The 17,540-nt window shown below is 39.3% G+C and overlaps 1 protein-coding gene across 2 annotated transcripts in view; it reads left to right on the forward strand.

Moving 5' to 3' along the window:
* Positions 1-17,540, forward strand: part of RSF1 (remodeling and spacing factor 1) — a 59,009-nt gene that overhangs the window by 20,199 nt on the left and 21,270 nt on the right. The window contains exons 2-6 of one of the 2 annotated variants that reach the window (XM_075742541.1): positions 2,517-2,608; positions 6,981-7,073; positions 7,604-7,809; positions 11,228-11,385; positions 14,662-16,391. In XM_075742541.1, coding sequence (XP_075598656.1) covers positions 2,517-2,608; positions 6,981-7,073; positions 7,604-7,809; positions 11,228-11,385; positions 14,662-16,391 — 2,279 coding nt within the window. The remainder of the gene's footprint in view (positions 1-2,516; positions 2,609-6,980; positions 7,074-7,603; positions 7,810-11,227; positions 11,386-14,661; positions 16,392-17,540) is intronic. The other variant, XM_075742542.1, reaches the window with a different exon arrangement.

Consider the following 17,540-nt stretch of genomic DNA (forward strand, 5'->3'; position numbering starts at 1 on the left):
TCTCGTTTACTCATGTGCTTCTACTCCTTGCCAGATAAGCGTTCTGGGAAAAGATGGATTTTCTACCACTCTTCAGCCTTCCTACCACCCTTCCCTGAGCTGGTATTTCTGGGCAAGTCAGGTGTACACTGCTGCATGTGATCCATATGTTATTTACAGTTACTTTGGTTTCAATACAGAGTTTGTTTCTCAGTCCCGTAGGCTTCTGCCCCTGGTTGGTCAGGCTGCACTTCACACACTCCCTAGTTTCTGCCTGCAAACTGGACATCGATTTTCTTCTCTGCAACTCCCACCTCTTTCCTTAGAACAAGGAGGATAGTGTGCGATTCCTCTAAGCACTTACTAGGGAACTGGCAAAAAGCCAGCCTAGAGATCCGGTTGTTAATATTGTTGTGATACATGAAAAAGATCTTGAAAGGGTAATAAATAAATGGAGAATGAATTTGAAATGTTTTGTGAAGTTTATTTGTGAAAATAACTACGTTGATACATCGTCAAGATCCTAGAAATGCAAGAGCTGAAATGGTGGAATCTCAGAAAAGAAGGGAGGTTTCTGTAGGTACTAACACAAATTGCAGTAATGCTGACCAAGGATGTGCAAAATTGCTTTCCCGTTTTTGAGTTTTTAACATTCTCCTTTTGTTCTAAGACTAACACTCTAGCAAAGATTTTTGTGGTGACTGGGGATTTGATTATTCAAACCAAATCAGACGTGCTTCTTTAAACCAGGATTCCAATCAGTATGTACCCATTAAGAAGAGATCTGATTAAAAACAAACAAAAAAAGATGCAGAACAAAAGCTTTGATCCAGCAAGATTTTGAATCCTCTGGCTCAGTTCCATGTCACACAAACGCAGGCTGAGGTTTAATTGTACGAGTTGACTTTGATAGAATTGCTCATGTGTATAAAGTGCTTTGTGCTTAATTTTGTTAGTGCCAAGTGCTCAGCACCTATCAGGGTTCAGACCTTTGATCTTGTTCCTTTTAAAATATGTGGTAATTTAAAATTATGAAACACACCAATTTTCAGGAAAACCAAGGAGATGTGTTAGATTTTTTTCAATATGCAGTGGTAATTGAAACTATGAATGGGATAAAAGAGGATAAGTCAGGGCTAGTTTTAGAGTCGCTTACAAATAATTTACATTGGAAGGACATCTCTTTTTGGGTGCCAGTCTGCTACTTCATGTATTTATTGAAGAAGTGAGTTTGTGTATTAAATTTCTGGTTGTGAACCACCAGAGATGATCTAACACAAGCATTTTCATGAAACTGATATTTTACCTACTCGCTGTGTTCACCTGAAAATAGAGGTGTTTGATTGAAAGACAAATACCAGTTAGGTGAAATCAAGTTAAATATTGAAAAAAATCACACAGATACTAAGATGTTTTGTAAAGAAATTACATCTCAGTAATATCTAGTTTAGAACGAACACATTTGGTGTCCCAGCTCTTTATCCTGTGTCAGATAATACTGCTGCACCAGCAGAAAATCTGCAATCATAAATTATGATCATAAACATTCTTGGGTTTTAAACTTTTAAAGCGCGTGTGCATGGAGTAATGAAAGTGCTTTCAGAAAATAAAATTGTATGGAAAGAGTATAGAACTAAAAATATTTGAAAAGTTCATTTCTTTAAGTTTTTCCCAACAAATGACAAATAAGAATGCCCATACCGCTAGGTGTGTATAGTTTCATTAATAATTACCAGGTACATATTTTTAAAAAGCTATACTACTCTCTAGCTTATAAAATTGATGTTCTGCAAATTTACCACTTGGTGGTGCCAGATTGATTTATAAATCACCTCTGTGAGCTAAGACAAGATGTTGAAGTTGTATCTGAGGAGTGTATGCTAAGAGATAAGTAAAATTTGATTGGAAAACTTTGATTCTGCGATCTCACTGGTGCAGCTGCACTCAGCAGCAGTTCTGGCCTCCATCCCTCAAGCCCCAGACCTCGAGTCCATCCCTCTTTGTCCCTGCAGTACAAAAGAGAGTAAGTATATAGTAAAGCTACATCTGTGAGGACAAAGTTTCTGGAACGTTTCTCCTGTACCACGCATGAGCTAAAAAAAAAAAAAAAAAAAAAAAAAAGATTGGGTTCAGCGATGTTCCAGGCGTGGTGCAGAAGGTTGCTTTGGGGTTTGTGGAGGCAGCTGCAGGTGTGTTGCTCACAGTAGTATTTTTGTAGGTGTTTGACTGGAGTAGTTCCTGTCCAGCTGTTGTTTTAATGCTGCCAAAATTTTTACATATTTATCACTGAGGTCTTTTTCTTTGAGTTTAAGGCAGCTCAGTGATCATCTAAATAAAAAGACCCATGCAATTAAATTAACCTTCCTCCATGTCTCAGTTCTGGGGCTGCTCTTCAGCAGACTTTAAGTTACCATATTTTATTAAATTTTCTCAGTTTGTCACAGTATTTCAGTGTTATCAGTGTTTAGCATTGAACTATATTTGCACTAGTCTTCATAACTTCTTTTTTTTTTTGTCTCTCTCTCTCAATGCTGCAGTTCCAAAAGAATTGGTGGAGCTTCACTTGAAACTGATGAGAAAGATTGGGAAGTCTGTCACAGCAGACAGATGGGAAAAATATTTGATCAAGGTACAATATGCGCGTTGTGTTATTCTGCAATGCTGGAATATGGTTACGATGAGCGGTTGCGTCAGAAATCCCTGGTATGATTTATAGTGAGCCTCGGGCTGTGTTGTGGCCAGCATCGATGTGTGTGCCCAGGCTTTAGTTGCGTAAGAGCCCAGCTTAACTTTCAGTCTGCTTAGGCTTGTTTAAAAGAAAAAAAAATCTCTGAAAACAGACAATATCTTCTGCATGTGAAAGAGTGTGCACCTTCATACCTGTTAGTAAAATACTTTTTTGGGAATTAAGACCCTAAATAAAGATGGAGATTTATTAGCCTGCAAATGGGCTAAATTGAGCAGAGAGATTTACACAGTAACAATTAATTTGTTATCAGTTGTCTGGATACGATTTAATTATTGTGATTTGGTTGGTATTCGTACAGGGACTAACTCTTCAGAGTTCTTGTTGCATGTGTTCATCATAAATGAAAGTTTTGCAGTGATTTATATCTGTACGCTCAGAATGACATAGCTGAGATGAAAATGTAGCTATGCATCAGTAAAAATACAGCATCCCATTGTCTTACATAATTCTATATTGGTATTTTAATTGGTATTTTTAACTTTAATTGTGGCTATGCCGTTGTTGGCACTTTAAATGCAAACAGTTTTCAGTTTAAATAATTTACGATGCTTCAGAAAATAAAAATATACAGATATTAAAAATTAATAGGTTACCATTTCCCCTCTGGAGACGTTCCATGTGGCTTTTAATCCACCGAAACGTAGTCTTGGTATTGTCTGTACAGCCACGATCGCATCCTACTTAGAAATACAGCATTATGGTAATAGCAATGATACAAATAATGGCACTTGGTAAATCTAGTTGCAGTTTGCTCCCTTAAGTGCTATCTATAAGGTTTAGAGAGACAGGGATTTGTCTGGAGGTTTGTAGTCTTAAGATGATGATGTTTTTTAGGACTGGGAGTATGTCAGGAAATAACCTGCTGAAGGGCCTTAGGTTAAATCTAACCTCTTAACCAGTTATAAAGTATTTATGATGACACTTTCAAATAATAATGTAATAATTTATATAACTTTCATGTACTTTGTCTATTACCGAATACTGTGGTTACTGAATTGTGTTGAATTCCTTAATATACTGAAAAGCCACTGCAGCAAGCTGAGAAAACCCAACTCGGACTGGTGAACTTATGTACCCCACTGAAGCCACTTACCACTTGTGTGGTAAGCAGAAAGCAGAGGGAGATAAACAAGTTTGAGGGACTAGTTTGGAAAAATCTTCCTTCAGCAGGCATTGAAAGGATGGGAAAGTGGTAAGGAAGCCTTCCCACACAGTCCTGTTAAGACCAAGCAAGCAGTAAAAAATTCTGTTTCATTTAGCAGTTTCCAGAGCTAACTTGAAGCTTATTCTAGCCAATGGTTCAAAGGAACCTTGAAGAACAAAGGAATTTGAATATAACTAATTAGAGAGGTATGCTAATATTGTCCCCGTTTCAAAGATGTATAATTAATTTAGAAAAACAACGGTGTTGGGAGATGCCACAAAAGCCAGGAAAAACTCTAAAGGTGTGGAACCGTTGAAAGCATTCTTCCTAGATGCCTGCAGTATTGTTTGACGTATTATTGACATACTCGAAGAGGCAATGCTGACCTGTTTTTTCCTTTGTTAGAAACTACTAATGTGTTGCTTTGATAAAACAGGGTTTGATACATTCTAGATGTGACCATTTAAGTGGAGGACATTCAGATTTACATGTTCTTAATATTGATGCATGTATATATTATTAATATGTTTTGTTTATATACCAACTGTTTATAAGATACACTTTATTTGACTGCTGTGCTCATAAAGAGCATCATAAAAAATTGTCTCTAAGCCGTGGCTGGTATTTTGACAGATTCATATATTTGGGGTTAGGAGGTGAACGTGGCAGTTGAGAGTTCTTTCCCTTCCCTCTTCTGATGGTGAACCACCCAAGTTGGCTCACCAGCGTACGCGCTAGTCCTATTTGGAGGAAAATGACTGTAGGACTCCAGGAATCTGAGTTTTGCCCTCTGTGCAAGGAATGCATCTGGGCGTGTATGACTGAGGTAAAGAAATGGCTTGTCCTAAACTAAACAACTAAGAGGAACTGTCCATCTTAGCTTGAGTTAATTCAGACTGCACTGTCTCCTGGCAAAACGCTTTACTTGATTCTGTCAAATATACTTTGCATTTTTATACAGATAAGATTTCTCGGGACTGGTCCGTCTTGAACCTTCAGCGCTGAAATCGGCACATTCTGAACACACTGTGTTTTCTGCCCCACTTGTTAGAGTTCAGGTGTCTGTAGTCCACCCAAGCAGACTTCTCTGCTGTGTCTTTCACCTTCCTGTTCCCGTTGTTTGAAGTGAACATTTGGAGCATGGTAATAGTACGTGTCAGATGCCTTTGTAGCTGCTTTGGAAATATTTGAGATAGATCCGTTTCGGCATCTCTTGTGGAGGGTGGGAAGGTGCTGACCACTCCTTAGCACACAGAAGTCAGCTGCTCCCGCAGGCAGCAGGTTTTTGATCGGTGTGAAACGTCCCCCGTGTAAAGGCAGAGAGTAACATTTCAGTGGAGCCTGAATCAATGAGATCTGTAGTTCAGGGTTGTGACGGTACTTGTCAGGAGAAAGCGCAATCATCTGGTTTTTAATTGTCAAAACGTAGTCATTTCAGTTTGAGCAGATGCTTCATCAGCTCTGATGTCTCTGAGCTTTTGCTTTGACAATCATACACTTCCACAGCACACGAAACTTCTCATTATTGCTTTCATACTTAATGAGTAAGTAACGAACAGCGACTGGCACATGCCCTTAGTGAGGGTTTGATATACAGTTTCCCAGCGTTCTTCACGTTACACGGTTGAAAATGAGAGAGAAAGCAGAGTAACCTCGTTTTGTGAGCGAGGAGCAATTGTCTCTCACTGTGAGCTTTGGCTTTGCGTCGAAGAAGTGCCCGTATCGCATTCCTTAACCTCAGTGCAGAAAAAAACTGCTGTCCAGAGTCATTGTGACCAGAGAGCACTCTCTTCACCGTTCTCTGAAGGCTGTAGTTTAAAGTCAGAGTATGATTTATGGTGTGGCTGAGCCAATCTAATTGCAGGCTTACCCTTGGGTCACTCGAGAACTAGGGATAGCAGAAGGTAGGTAGCATGGCCTCAGGGACAGAGGAGCAGTAGCGGCAATGTCTCTTGGTTGTAGCTCACATGGAGTTTTACAACACAAATCAGCTGATCTGTCCTTCTGGTGGGTGAAATTCAGGGTTATTTTTGCTGCTGTTGCTAGAGAAAGCTGCTTTCAGATGTGATTTATAAGTTTTTTAAGTAGCTTAGTGACTGTATCTTGTGTTTAATACTAATTTGGTGATTGGGAGACTGCACTCTTTTGCTTGAGTCCCTTCAGCAGAGCTTTGCTTCCTTGCGGATTGAAGGGCAGTAGTACCTTGTGTGTTAATTTGGGCAGTTGGGATTCAATGCCGGGCAGTTCCAACTCATCTCAACTGGAGATGCAGCTGTGATTAGCTTTCGCCTCCTCCTAATGGGTATTTCCACTAGAACAGCCTCGCTGCTGGGAGATCCCACTGTGTGTCCTCAATTGATAACCAGCTCTGCTCTGTTCGTGAGGGTTGTCCTAAGCGTGTCTGAGCTGTTTAGGGGAAGAGGGAATTCCTTCTCCACCGTTATTATTGGAGCTCCTGCTTATTGAATCTGTTTATCCTCTACTGCCACTTTTTTGTGTGTGTGTTGTTATTTTTTTCCCCAATATTGGTGTCATTGAATTTATTTGCTTTAAGTACCTTGAAATTGGCTCTACTTAGAATATTTTAAAATATTTATTAAATGTCATGAGGCTCAAGATTTAGTATTTTCTGAAGAATAATAATTCCACAGTGTGGAGTGAATATCAGTTGCATTTGTTATCTGCAGTACAGTTGTAGGACTTAGAGGCCCCAAGAGACTTCGGTAGCTTACGTGCTAAGTGCTGTAAAGACATGAAATAAGAAATCATGTCTACTTGAGAGAATTTATATTCTAAATAGACAAGTCAGAAGTGGAAAAATGGGAGATTTTGCACAGCAAAGACAAGAATACCTTCTGAGTTCAGAGTTGTGCTGCCTAATTACAGAGGTTTAGACAAGTGGGTGGTGATCAGCACCTCTGATATATACTCCTCCATGGAGATTTACCAACTTACTCCAGTTTTATTTTTTATTTTTGCATGAGGCTTTCTGACTTGCAATCCTGAAGAGATCCTGTGTAATTATTAGTGCAGTAAGGCACTATTAATATAAAAGTTTAAAGTTGCTTTTATCTACTAACTGTAGCAATCTTTTTTTGTTTGTGACAGATATGCCAAGAATTCAACAGCACTTGGGCTTGGGAGATGGAAAAAAAAGGATACTTAGAAATGAGCGTTGAATGCAAACTGGGGATTCTGAAGGTATGCAGTCATCAGCTAAGTTTCTAAATGATTTTTTACTCACTCGCCTGAATATCTTGGATGTTTTTGCTTTTTCACTCTCTTTAACATCTTGCAAATTTAACTTGACTGGAACCGTAAGTGGATGTGTTAAATGTGGAGCTGATCTTGTCACAGACGTGATGCTCGTGGTAGTGAGCTGGGTCCAGACTGAATGTAACACTTTGCATGAAACTTTGTATGAAAATTGTTTTGTACTTACTGTTTTGTGAGTAGCTATTTGCCTGTGCAGTACACTTTTTAAAATATTTATTAGCAACTTTTGAAGCTGACCAGGAAAAAACAAAACACAAAACACAAATAAAAATTGTCTCTCATGTAAAAACAACATGCTCTGGAAAATAAAATAGTAGCTATAGCTAACTCACAGACCCAATAGAGAGGCGCCTAAAAAGAAGTTCCAAATTACACTGAAAGGAAATGAGCTGATTCTCTTATTTCTGTTTATATTTTCATATTTTAACAGTCTTTCTACTGTCTCACTTTTTCAGTATCTCTGTGAATGTCAGTTTGATGACAATCTAAAATTTAAGAATATAATTAACGAGGAAGATGCCGATGCCATGCGTCTTCAGCCCATTGGTCGAGACAAGGATGGCCTGATGTATTGGTATCAGCTGGACCAAGAGCATAACGTCAGGATGTACATAGAAGAACAGGATGACCAGGATGGATCCACGTGGAAGTGCATTGTTAGGTAGTTCCCCCTGCCCCCGTCCTTTTTCTCTTTTTTCCTTATTTTGTAGAGGTTTTTAGCTATTTGTGACTGGGGTTCAGGAATTTATTTCAGTAAGTCACCATTTCTCAAAGAGTAGGATTCAGGCCAGTGGGATTTTCTGCATTCACATGTATGTTTTAGTGAAAAGCCATGTACAGAACTGTCCTGGTTCTGGCAAGGATAGAGTTAATTTCACAAGGAGCCAGGACAGGTGAGCCAAGCTGGCCGGGGGCTATTCCATACCATGGGACATCATGCTCACCATAAAAGGGGGCTGGTCAGGGAGGGGTGGCGGACGGTCTGAGTGTGGGCTGAGCATCTGGTTGGTCATCGAGTCGGTAAATTGCCTTGTGTTATCCACCATTGTATATATTCTGTCATAAGTACCATTGTTGTTATTTCTCTCTCCTTTCGCTGACCCAGTAAACTGTCCTTATCCCAACCCACAAGGTTTTGCCTTTGTCTTCCCATTTTCCTCCCCATCACGCTGGAGAGGGGTGAACGAGCGGCCGTGTAGTGCTCAGCTGCTGGCTGGGGCTAAACCATGACAAGAATTAACTCACTGATGTGTTGGTAATAGTCAACGTGTATCACGGACTGCTTTGGGTTGGAAGGGACCTCAAAGCCCATCCAGTTCCAACCCCCTGCCACAGGCAGGGACACCCTCCACTAGCCCAGCTTGCCCAAAGCCCCATCCAACCTGGCCTTCAACACTGCCAGGGAGCCAGGGGCAGCCACAGCTTCTTGAGGCAACCTGTGCCAGGGCCTCAGCACCCTCACAGGGAAGAATTTCTGCCTCCCATCTCATCTCCATCTCCCCTCCTGCAGCTTCAGGCCATTCCCCTTGGCCTGTCACTCCCTGCCCTTGTCACCAGTCCCTCTCCAGCTTTCCTGGACCCCCTGCAGGGACTGGAAGAGGCTCTAAGGTCTCCCCGCAGCCTTCTCTTCTCCAGGCTGAACCAGCCCAACTCTCTCAGCCTGTCTCCATAGCAGAGGTGCTCCAGCCCTCACATCATCTCCGTGGCCTCCTCTGGACTCGCTCCAACAGCTCCGTGTCCTTCTTGTCCTGGGGACTCCAGAGCTGGACGTGGTACTGCAGGAGAGGATCTCATGAGAGCGGAGTAGAGGGGCAGAATCCCCTCCCTCGACCTGCTGGTCATGCTGCTTTTGATGCAGCCCAGGACACGGTTGGCTTTCTGGGCTGCAAGCGCACACTGCCGGCTCATGCTGAGCTTCTCATCCCCCAACACCCCCAAGTCCTTCTCCTCAGGGCTGCTCTCCATCCATTCTCCACCCAGCCTGTAGCTGTGCTTGGCATTGCCTTTGGCCTTGTTGAACTTCATGCGGTTTGCACGGTCCCACCTTTCCAGCCTGTCCAAGTCCCCCTGGATGGCATCCCTTCCCTCCAGCGTGTTGACCACACCACACAGCTTGGTGTCGTTGGCAAACTTGCTGAGGGTGCACTCGATCCCACTGTCCATGTCACCAACAAAGGTGTTAAACAGTGCTGGTCCCAGTACTGACCCCTGAGGAACGCCACTCGTAATTTGTTTTCTGCTTAATGAAGCTACAACAGATATATGGAAAGGTTGCCAAGAGAAGACTTCCTTGAGGACGATGGCTCCATATTGCTCCCTGGCCAGCTAAATGCCTTAGAAAGCGGAGGAGGACTCTTGCTTCTTTAATTTCCTCTCCATTAGGACAATTAAAAGTGGACAGTTTTGTTCTTGGGGGAATTAAATTGCACTTTTAAGTTTATGTAACTACAAAACTTTTGACAATACAAATAGGCACGAAAAACCTTCCCGAGTATAACTCAGCTCATAGATCACTAAAGATGAGGTGTGTGATGTTGATGCAGACTGATGTACATACAGGACTCGGTGCCTCTGGGTCTCAGTTGCTGCAGATTGGTCTGCTAATATTTTAATGACATTTTAGCTTCAGATTTATTTTTTTGTATGATTCTTGTTATATATGTTATTTTTCACTTTCCTACTCTATGCGAAGAATATGGAATCTTTCTTACTGGAAAAAGAATTAGTTTGAAATTTGTTTCGTATCTACCAGTTACCCATTTTTAGTTTATCTCCGTGTAAATTTCTTTTTTTAAATTTGATTAGTTCCAAGCAGATTTTAAACTGGACTCAGCAGAATCAACTCGGACATAAGGAGTGGCATAGACCTGTAAAAATAGATCGAAGCAAAGTCAAATAACGTGGAGTTTTTTCTGTTTGTAAATTTTCATTTTTATATCTGCAGCTTATTTACACATCCATAACCTTAATAACCATGGGAGTCACACAAAACTATTTAAACCACTATCAATGGGCCATAAAATGATAAGTGTTACCACCAGTGAAATTTAGACAGCTGTTGTGGGTGAATAAACTAGAGGTATCTAAACAAACCAATTGAGCTGAGCGGTGTTTATCTCTTTTCATGCATTATAGACTCCAGAGATCAATGCCAAAAGTGGAAGAAATCGGGGTTCTGCTGGGAAAGTTCTGCCACTCCACACTCACAGCAGAAAAACACAATAATGCATTGTAAAAATCTGAAATGGTTTTAAACCCATGAGATTCTACAGCTCAGGGTTGTTGCACTTCCAAGCCTCCTCTCTTTTTTTTTTTTTTTTTTCTGCAAACCTGGGCAAAAGAAGTTGTTGAATGTTTACTTTGAAAAAAGAAATGGGAGAGCCTTATTATTCTACTTTATTATGAAAACAATGACTCTGCTTAATCATAACTGAAATTCACTGTGTGTTAAGGTGTTGGTTTTTCCAGTTAGATGTCCAGTTGAAATAAGGGGCCGCAGTGGACTGAGATTCTCACACATAGAGATGCACAAACGTTTTTTCACTATCAAGTAGCTTCTCGCATAACTCAAGTAGCTGGAGTTTTTTAGACATTTTTGTATTGTTTACTACATGTGTTTAGGATGAGTACTTGTAAAAAGTATATAAAGTATTTAATTGCTTGTGAAAATTTCATTGAATGATGTGGTTGCTCCTTTGGTCCATGAGCAGAAAACTACAACTTCCTCTCTGCTGAGAGAAAAAAAAGAAATTACAAAGAAAAACCAGTGAGGACTAGTAAGGGAGTAATAAATGAAACAACAATAGTAGTAGTTTGGATCTAGATCCGACAGGGCTTGAGTTGAGATAGATAAGGTCCTTCCAAAAAAGTGATTTTATTTTGGTATGGATAAATCGGAAGGGTTCTGACTGCGAAGTTGCAGCTGCTCGGGGGGTGCAGGCATTTCACTGTGCTTGTATATAAGGTTTTCAGGGCAGTGTTCATTTGAGCAGATGGTGTGTGTTTATTTTTTATGGATCCCTTTGGGGTGAGTGAGTAAGTGGCTTATCAGACACTATGTTTTTTCTTCTGTCATCTAGAAACCGCAATGAGCTTGCCGAGACCCTTGAGCTCTTGAAAGCACAAATTGATCCTGCCCTGTTGAAAACCAACAATTCTCAGCAGGAGAATTCATCACGTGAAAGCCCAAGCATAGAAGATGAAGACACCAAAAAGGGTGAAGAAGCATCTACACAAGGTTTTCTGCCTTCTTTTCTCAAATTTTAAATGTTGTGCTGTCGCAATGTTAGAATTTTCAACTTCATGAAAAGTTACTGTGTTAGATTAGAACTTCCTAAAAAAAAAAACAACCCCCAAACAACAAAACACAAAAAATGTTTCTGTTCAAAGTCAAGTAAACACTGAATACTTTGAAATGATAAATATTTTTCAAGTTCTTTTAGTGCTTATTTATAAAAAGAGAACTGTGTATAAATTGTTTTCTAAGTAATTTTATTTTTGCTGTACATTTTGTATAATATTGTAAATGCTCATCATTGTATGTTTTTGTGGGGCATTGAACTGTTGACAAACTTTTCCTGTTCTAGCAACATTAAAATTTTTAAAAGAAAAAAAATCTGGCTTGTGCAATGCCATGATTGAAATCGATACAGTATTGGGTGTGTTATTTATTTTTACTGTCGAGTTTGAATCAGAAAAATATAGATTATGTCCTCAAATGTTTCACAATCGACATGATTTTTTCAAGAAGACATGAGCTTAAGTTAAAACAATTCAAAATACGAAAATATTTTGCAAGTGAAGTGATCCTTAGCTGCCTCCACTGTTTTGTTGTTTTTAGCAAAGAACCTTTTTGCCTTTTCTTGTCATGTCATTGCACGTATTTACTAACTTGCCTGACTTGTTGGTTTGTGCATTGGTTTTACTAAGTACCAGTTAGCCTGAAGTATTTTACGTTATAAGAATCTGATCTTTTTTCAGGTTATGAAAAGCTAAAAGCTTGTTATCCCAAGTAATTTTACCCCAGTTACTACCTGGTATTATCATTTCGTTAAAATATAGGAAAAGAATTTCACAATCAGAGACAAGATTTAAGATTCCAGTGTGTTAGGATGTATTTCTTCAAATCTGTTAATTGGATATGTGGAATTAGCCAAAGTCTGTCTTCGTACTCAGTATCAAAGAGAAAGATGTGGTATTTTATGCTCATTCTTTGCAACAAACAGTGTAGAACAGAAGAAATAAATAAAACATTTAGATAAATTTGAATTGTTGTGGGAGCATTAGAAGACTACTGTAGAAATTGCAGTAAATTGTGGTGACCACCAGCAGAACTGTCTTTCGTTCTGAGGTGTTTCTCATACCTAACTGTGCACGTAAGCGACAACATAACCTTGCGTGGTTACTGACACTGCAGGATTAATTCAAAGTACAGATCTTGCCTTTGTCTCACTAAAAATCAGTCAGGCCAGCTTAAATCAGCTAATCGAGATCTTGAATTCAATATGATTTTTTCTTGACATTGAATTCAGGAGGAGCCATTTGAAAACATTTTAATAAATGTCCCCACTGTAGGTAATTCCCCAAATCCTGTGGCACTTCTCCTGGTCAGTACTTATGTTAGGTTGTATATTGATGCAAAATCACTCCTGGGCACTAGTTCATGAATAATGAGATCGTTTACATCTGCTGTGATTTAAGTGCAGTCAGTGTATTCACAGAGCACTTCTTAGAGCCTTTCAGTTGAGAAGCTTTAGTATTTGTTCCTGTTAGTCCAAGGATTACACTCAAAGCCCTCCTAAGGTACAGTGAAAACGTTATCGGAAGACCTGATACCTGTTTGCTTTGGCCACTTCCCAAATAGCATTAACTTAGTTCATACAAACATAAACGGAACCAATGCTTACATGTTTTCTACTAGCCTGATCGATTGACTCGAATAGCGTTACGACAACTTGTGCATCAACCGAGTCATTTTGTGTCTATGAAATGCTTTACAAGCAGTTCGGGGAGTTAAACTATGGAATTGTTGTTTTTCAGTATAGAGAAGTTTGGGGATGCTGGTGATCCTTGATGTTAGGAATTTAGGAGAAAGCAGTAGGAAGAAATGGTTGAACAAAGTTTAGACAGAAAGTGAAGGGAGGGTGGAGGAAGAAAAAGGACACAGAAAAAATAGCTCCTTCTCCCTGAACAGACAAATGTCTTTGAAGAGGCAGCTTCTCTGTTACAAGGGCTCAGAGTGGGGACCCCTTCTGTGAAGGGGAAAAAAACAGCCGTGAGCCTTCAAAATGTTATCACTTCTGGTGCCTTACAGGTGCATCTCTGACTGCTAGCTGAGACTTATTTGGATACATGTTTTGGATTTGAAAACACTATAAAATCTAGGAATTCTTCCTCACCGCTCTTTTAGTTTCTAAAATACTTATTTTCTTTAGTGTAACTAAGTTAGCTGTCATGTACTTCTCCCTGCGTATTTCTAACCGCTTTGGGAAGCACTTATCTTGGCAAAGAATTACTCTGGTAGAGAGGAGGTAGAGAGGTGAGATAGAAGAAAAAAAATCATCCTTTTGTTTGGAGTTATGGCATGCTTGCAATAACATCGTTCAGATGGTAGAAGATGCTGTTATGGTATATGTAGTGCTTTTATATTTGGGTTTTGGTTTTTTTTTTTTTTGTTAAATTAATTCTATTGCTAGCTGACTGAAAAAATTTGGTAAAATAAAAAAAAACGGAGGTATTAAGAGGCTGAAGTAATGATAAATAATGGGCTTAAGTACACAGTAAGAAAATAAATGTATGGTTTCTTCTGAATACTGGAACTGTACTTGAAGCTCTCCGGGTTTTTCTGGGATATGCTGCTACTCACTGCTCGTTTTAGAAACGGCAGATGAAGTGAATGTAGAATATTGTCTGTTATTTGTGTTTTGCTAGTACATAGGAGAGGTAGTCATTGCCCAGAGAATCTAAATGAATTTTGCCATAAGCTGTAATGTTGTCTTCTGTTTTCTCGGAACTGTTGAAGTATGATAGTTAAGTATTTCTTGACATAAAAACGTGTACAAACAGGGGACTGATTTCTCTGTGGGATCTCACTTAAAGACCGTGGAATCTTACAGCGTGTTCTGGTTTGTGAAATAGTTCAGCAACTCAAGTGAGACTGCAAATCGATGCTTTGTGCGCTCACTACTTAAGTTTTATGTATTCTCTGAAAGTATTGTGGTACTACTAAAGAAGGGGCCAAGATGTCTGTATAAAGAAGGATAAATCTAGAATTCTGCTGCTAGCCTCTGAGATTTAGGTTCATCTTGGTATATAATTAAACCAAACTGTGATTCTGTAGCTAAAAATTGGCAACCCACTCATTAAATGACAGTGTTAGACAAGCCAGACCCCTAATAATTCCATGAGAGAAGATTTATTTGTGGGAGACTTTGAGTTGTTGGGGTTTTTAGATATGCCTTTGTAATCCTGTAGGTCCCCTGGTTGTTTCATAGTTGTTTTTCTCTGTCAACAGAAAATCAATTAAAAATCAAAGAAGAAAAAGAGGAGGTGGAGGAGCAGTCAATGGAATCAGAAAGCCTTCCTCTTCCTGTGGTCAAAGAAGATGAAAATACGCTGAAAATTGAGACAGTGGAAGAAAAAGAGATTATAAAATTGCCAGTAATAGTAAAATTAGAGAAACCTTCAGAATACAATGAAGAAAAGCAAACTGTCAAAGAAGAAAGTGACTCCTTTAAAGAAAATGTCAAGCCTGTTAAAGTAGAGGTGAAAGAGAACAAAACAGAACCAAAAGACTTAAAAGAAGTAAAAAGTTGTACGGACAGAATAGCAGTTCACGAGCCGGAGAGGTTAGAATTTTGTGTCAATGTCAAAACTCCCCAAGAAATTGTGGAGAAATCTGTGGAAGAAAGTGAGAAACTTAAAAATGACCAGCAGGCAAAAATCCCACTTAAAAAGCGAGAGATCAAGCTGACGGATGACTACGACAGTCCATTAAAGGGGCCCCTATGTAAGTGTGTTACTCCAACAAAGGATGTCTTGAAGGAAGAAGGGAAACCAGAAGAAGAAGCTTTTAAGAGAGTCCCTACAATTACTGCTTTATGTCCTGATGGGAAAGTGCTAGTAAATGGAGAGGTTAGCTGTGAAAAAATAACTCCAAGTGTCATACAAAATAATAAGTCGGAACACTCTGCTTGCACAAAGGAAGACAGCAGCTCATTAAAAGAGAAAAATGGAAAAAGTGGGGAAAAGGTACAGGACTCTCTGAATTCTGTTAGTAAAATCATAAAAGCGTGCGAGGTTGAGAAAAATGCAGTAACTGTGGTGAAAGAAATAGGGGCTGTGGTCTCTGAGGTTTCTAATCAGAAAGTGCCTTTAAAGGAGGAATCTAGTCCTGTGGAAATAGAGTCCCTTGACAGCACGACTGCCGAAACGGTAGTGGAAGAGTCTTCAAACTCTGAAGACTGTGCCAAAACAACTGAAGAGAAACTAGCCACGAAAATCAAAAAGGACAGACTACCACCACCCAAAGAATGTTTAGAGAAGCTCGAGAAGTCCACAAATGCATCTGCTCCTGCAGAACTGCCCAAGCTTACGCTGTCTGATGAAGAGACTTTGAAAAGTAAAGGGGAGTCTGAGGAGCAACCCGATTCTCCAAAAGCTGCTGAGATGCCCCCTGCATCTACTTCTCCTGTTAATTTAGAGAAGCCTGTTTTGGAAAAGGAGGGCTCTGATAGTAAACCGGCTCTACCTGAGGAGAGCAAAGTAGAAGAAAAACCCAGCCCTGAAGAACAAGAGGGAGAGCCGGAAGCTGCCAAGACAGAGCCAGATGGATTAGACGATGCCCATGCTTCTAATCTGGAGGACTCATCGGAGAGTAAAAAGGAATCTCCGCTACCTAAAAGCAAATTTAAATATAAGCTGGTTTCTGAAGAAGAAGGCTGTGCAACAGATAATAAAGAAATAACTTCTGAAAGACAAAAAGAAGGAATTAAATTAACAATCAGGATATCCAGTCGGAAGAGAAAGACAGAAACACCACCAGAAGAGGTCAGCATTGGCCGCACATTAAGGCGATCTCCGAGAATATCCAAGCCTACTCCAAAAGTTGTGGAGACTCGGGATCAGAAGCCTGACAAAAAACGACCTGAAGAGGAAGAGGAGAAACCTGCAGCAACACAAAAACCGGAACGAAAAGAAGATGCAAAAAAACAAGAGAAGGAGTCAAATTCTAAGGTTAACAAGGTAATACAGTTTTATTACCCGGGAATAAAGAATACCCACAGTCTTATCTATAAGGAGAATATACACTTACATAGGAATATTGAGGATTTTGTTCCTTTGGTCAGCTTTTACAAGGAACTGGCTTTGCAAGCCAGTTAGTGGACTCAACAAACCTAAAAACGCTCCCTAAGAGAGTGTTGACTTACCAGTTTATAAAACCTGTCGTTTAACCTAAACTAAGTAGACCAAGTCAACCAGAGTGAATTCTTCTAGGAAATGAAATGATCAGACCTGAGTCAGTCTGGCTGAGTGGCTGAATGGAGACTTCTAGCTCCTGTGGATTTACTAGATGGATACTTGTTGGTGTCCGGTTGGTCAGGATGATCGTAAGCCACAAAGGAACCAAAAAAAAAAAAAGGTGAAGAATAAAAATATTATGACTTCTGTTTCTAGGTGAAGCTAACGTTATTGTTTGGGTGAGTTCATGATATAATTTAGCTTTTCTCATACCTGGGATATAAATTTGACTTTGGGTGGAGGTGTCTTTTTTTCATGATAAACTTTTGCTTATGCAGCAAAAATATGTAAAACTATGTCAGGTAAATATGACACAAGAAGTTAACTGTACACATGTATAGTGTGCTCCGAAATCTGTGTAATCATAAATACCTTTTATTAATTTATCTTCCATTTTTTTTCTGGATATGCAGTACAAAACAGAAACAAGGAACAAAGTAGTCTGTATTTTTAGTGTCCTCTTTTTATATCAACTTGAAATCCTATTAATTTTTCCACTGCTACACATTTTCCTTGCTGATTTTTTGTGGTTCTACTAAGACATTCACTTATTTAGCAAGTTTGCTTCCACATACTGCTATATTGAATAACCTTTGTAAAATGAACAGTTGTTTTTACAATGAATGATTGAATGAACTGAAAAAGTGTCATATACATAATGAAAAACAATTTTACTTTAAAGATTAATTTTAAAATTTCATTTACAAATATATATTTAAATCATAGTGATTGTAAGTCCACAAATAGTTTTAATTTTGAAGTACTGTTGCTATAGGAGTTGATCTCTTGATCTCTTTTTTTGAAATGTACTGAGATATAAAAATACTTACTTTTCTAGAGAGATTTCAGAATAAATATGATAGAGGAAGAAGT

The sequence above is a fragment of the Balearica regulorum genome, chromosome 1, assembly GCF_011004875.1.
Source record: "Balearica regulorum gibbericeps isolate bBalReg1 chromosome 1, bBalReg1.pri, whole genome shotgun sequence".
Taxonomy (NCBI): domain Eukaryota; kingdom Metazoa; phylum Chordata; class Aves; order Gruiformes; family Gruidae; genus Balearica; species Balearica regulorum.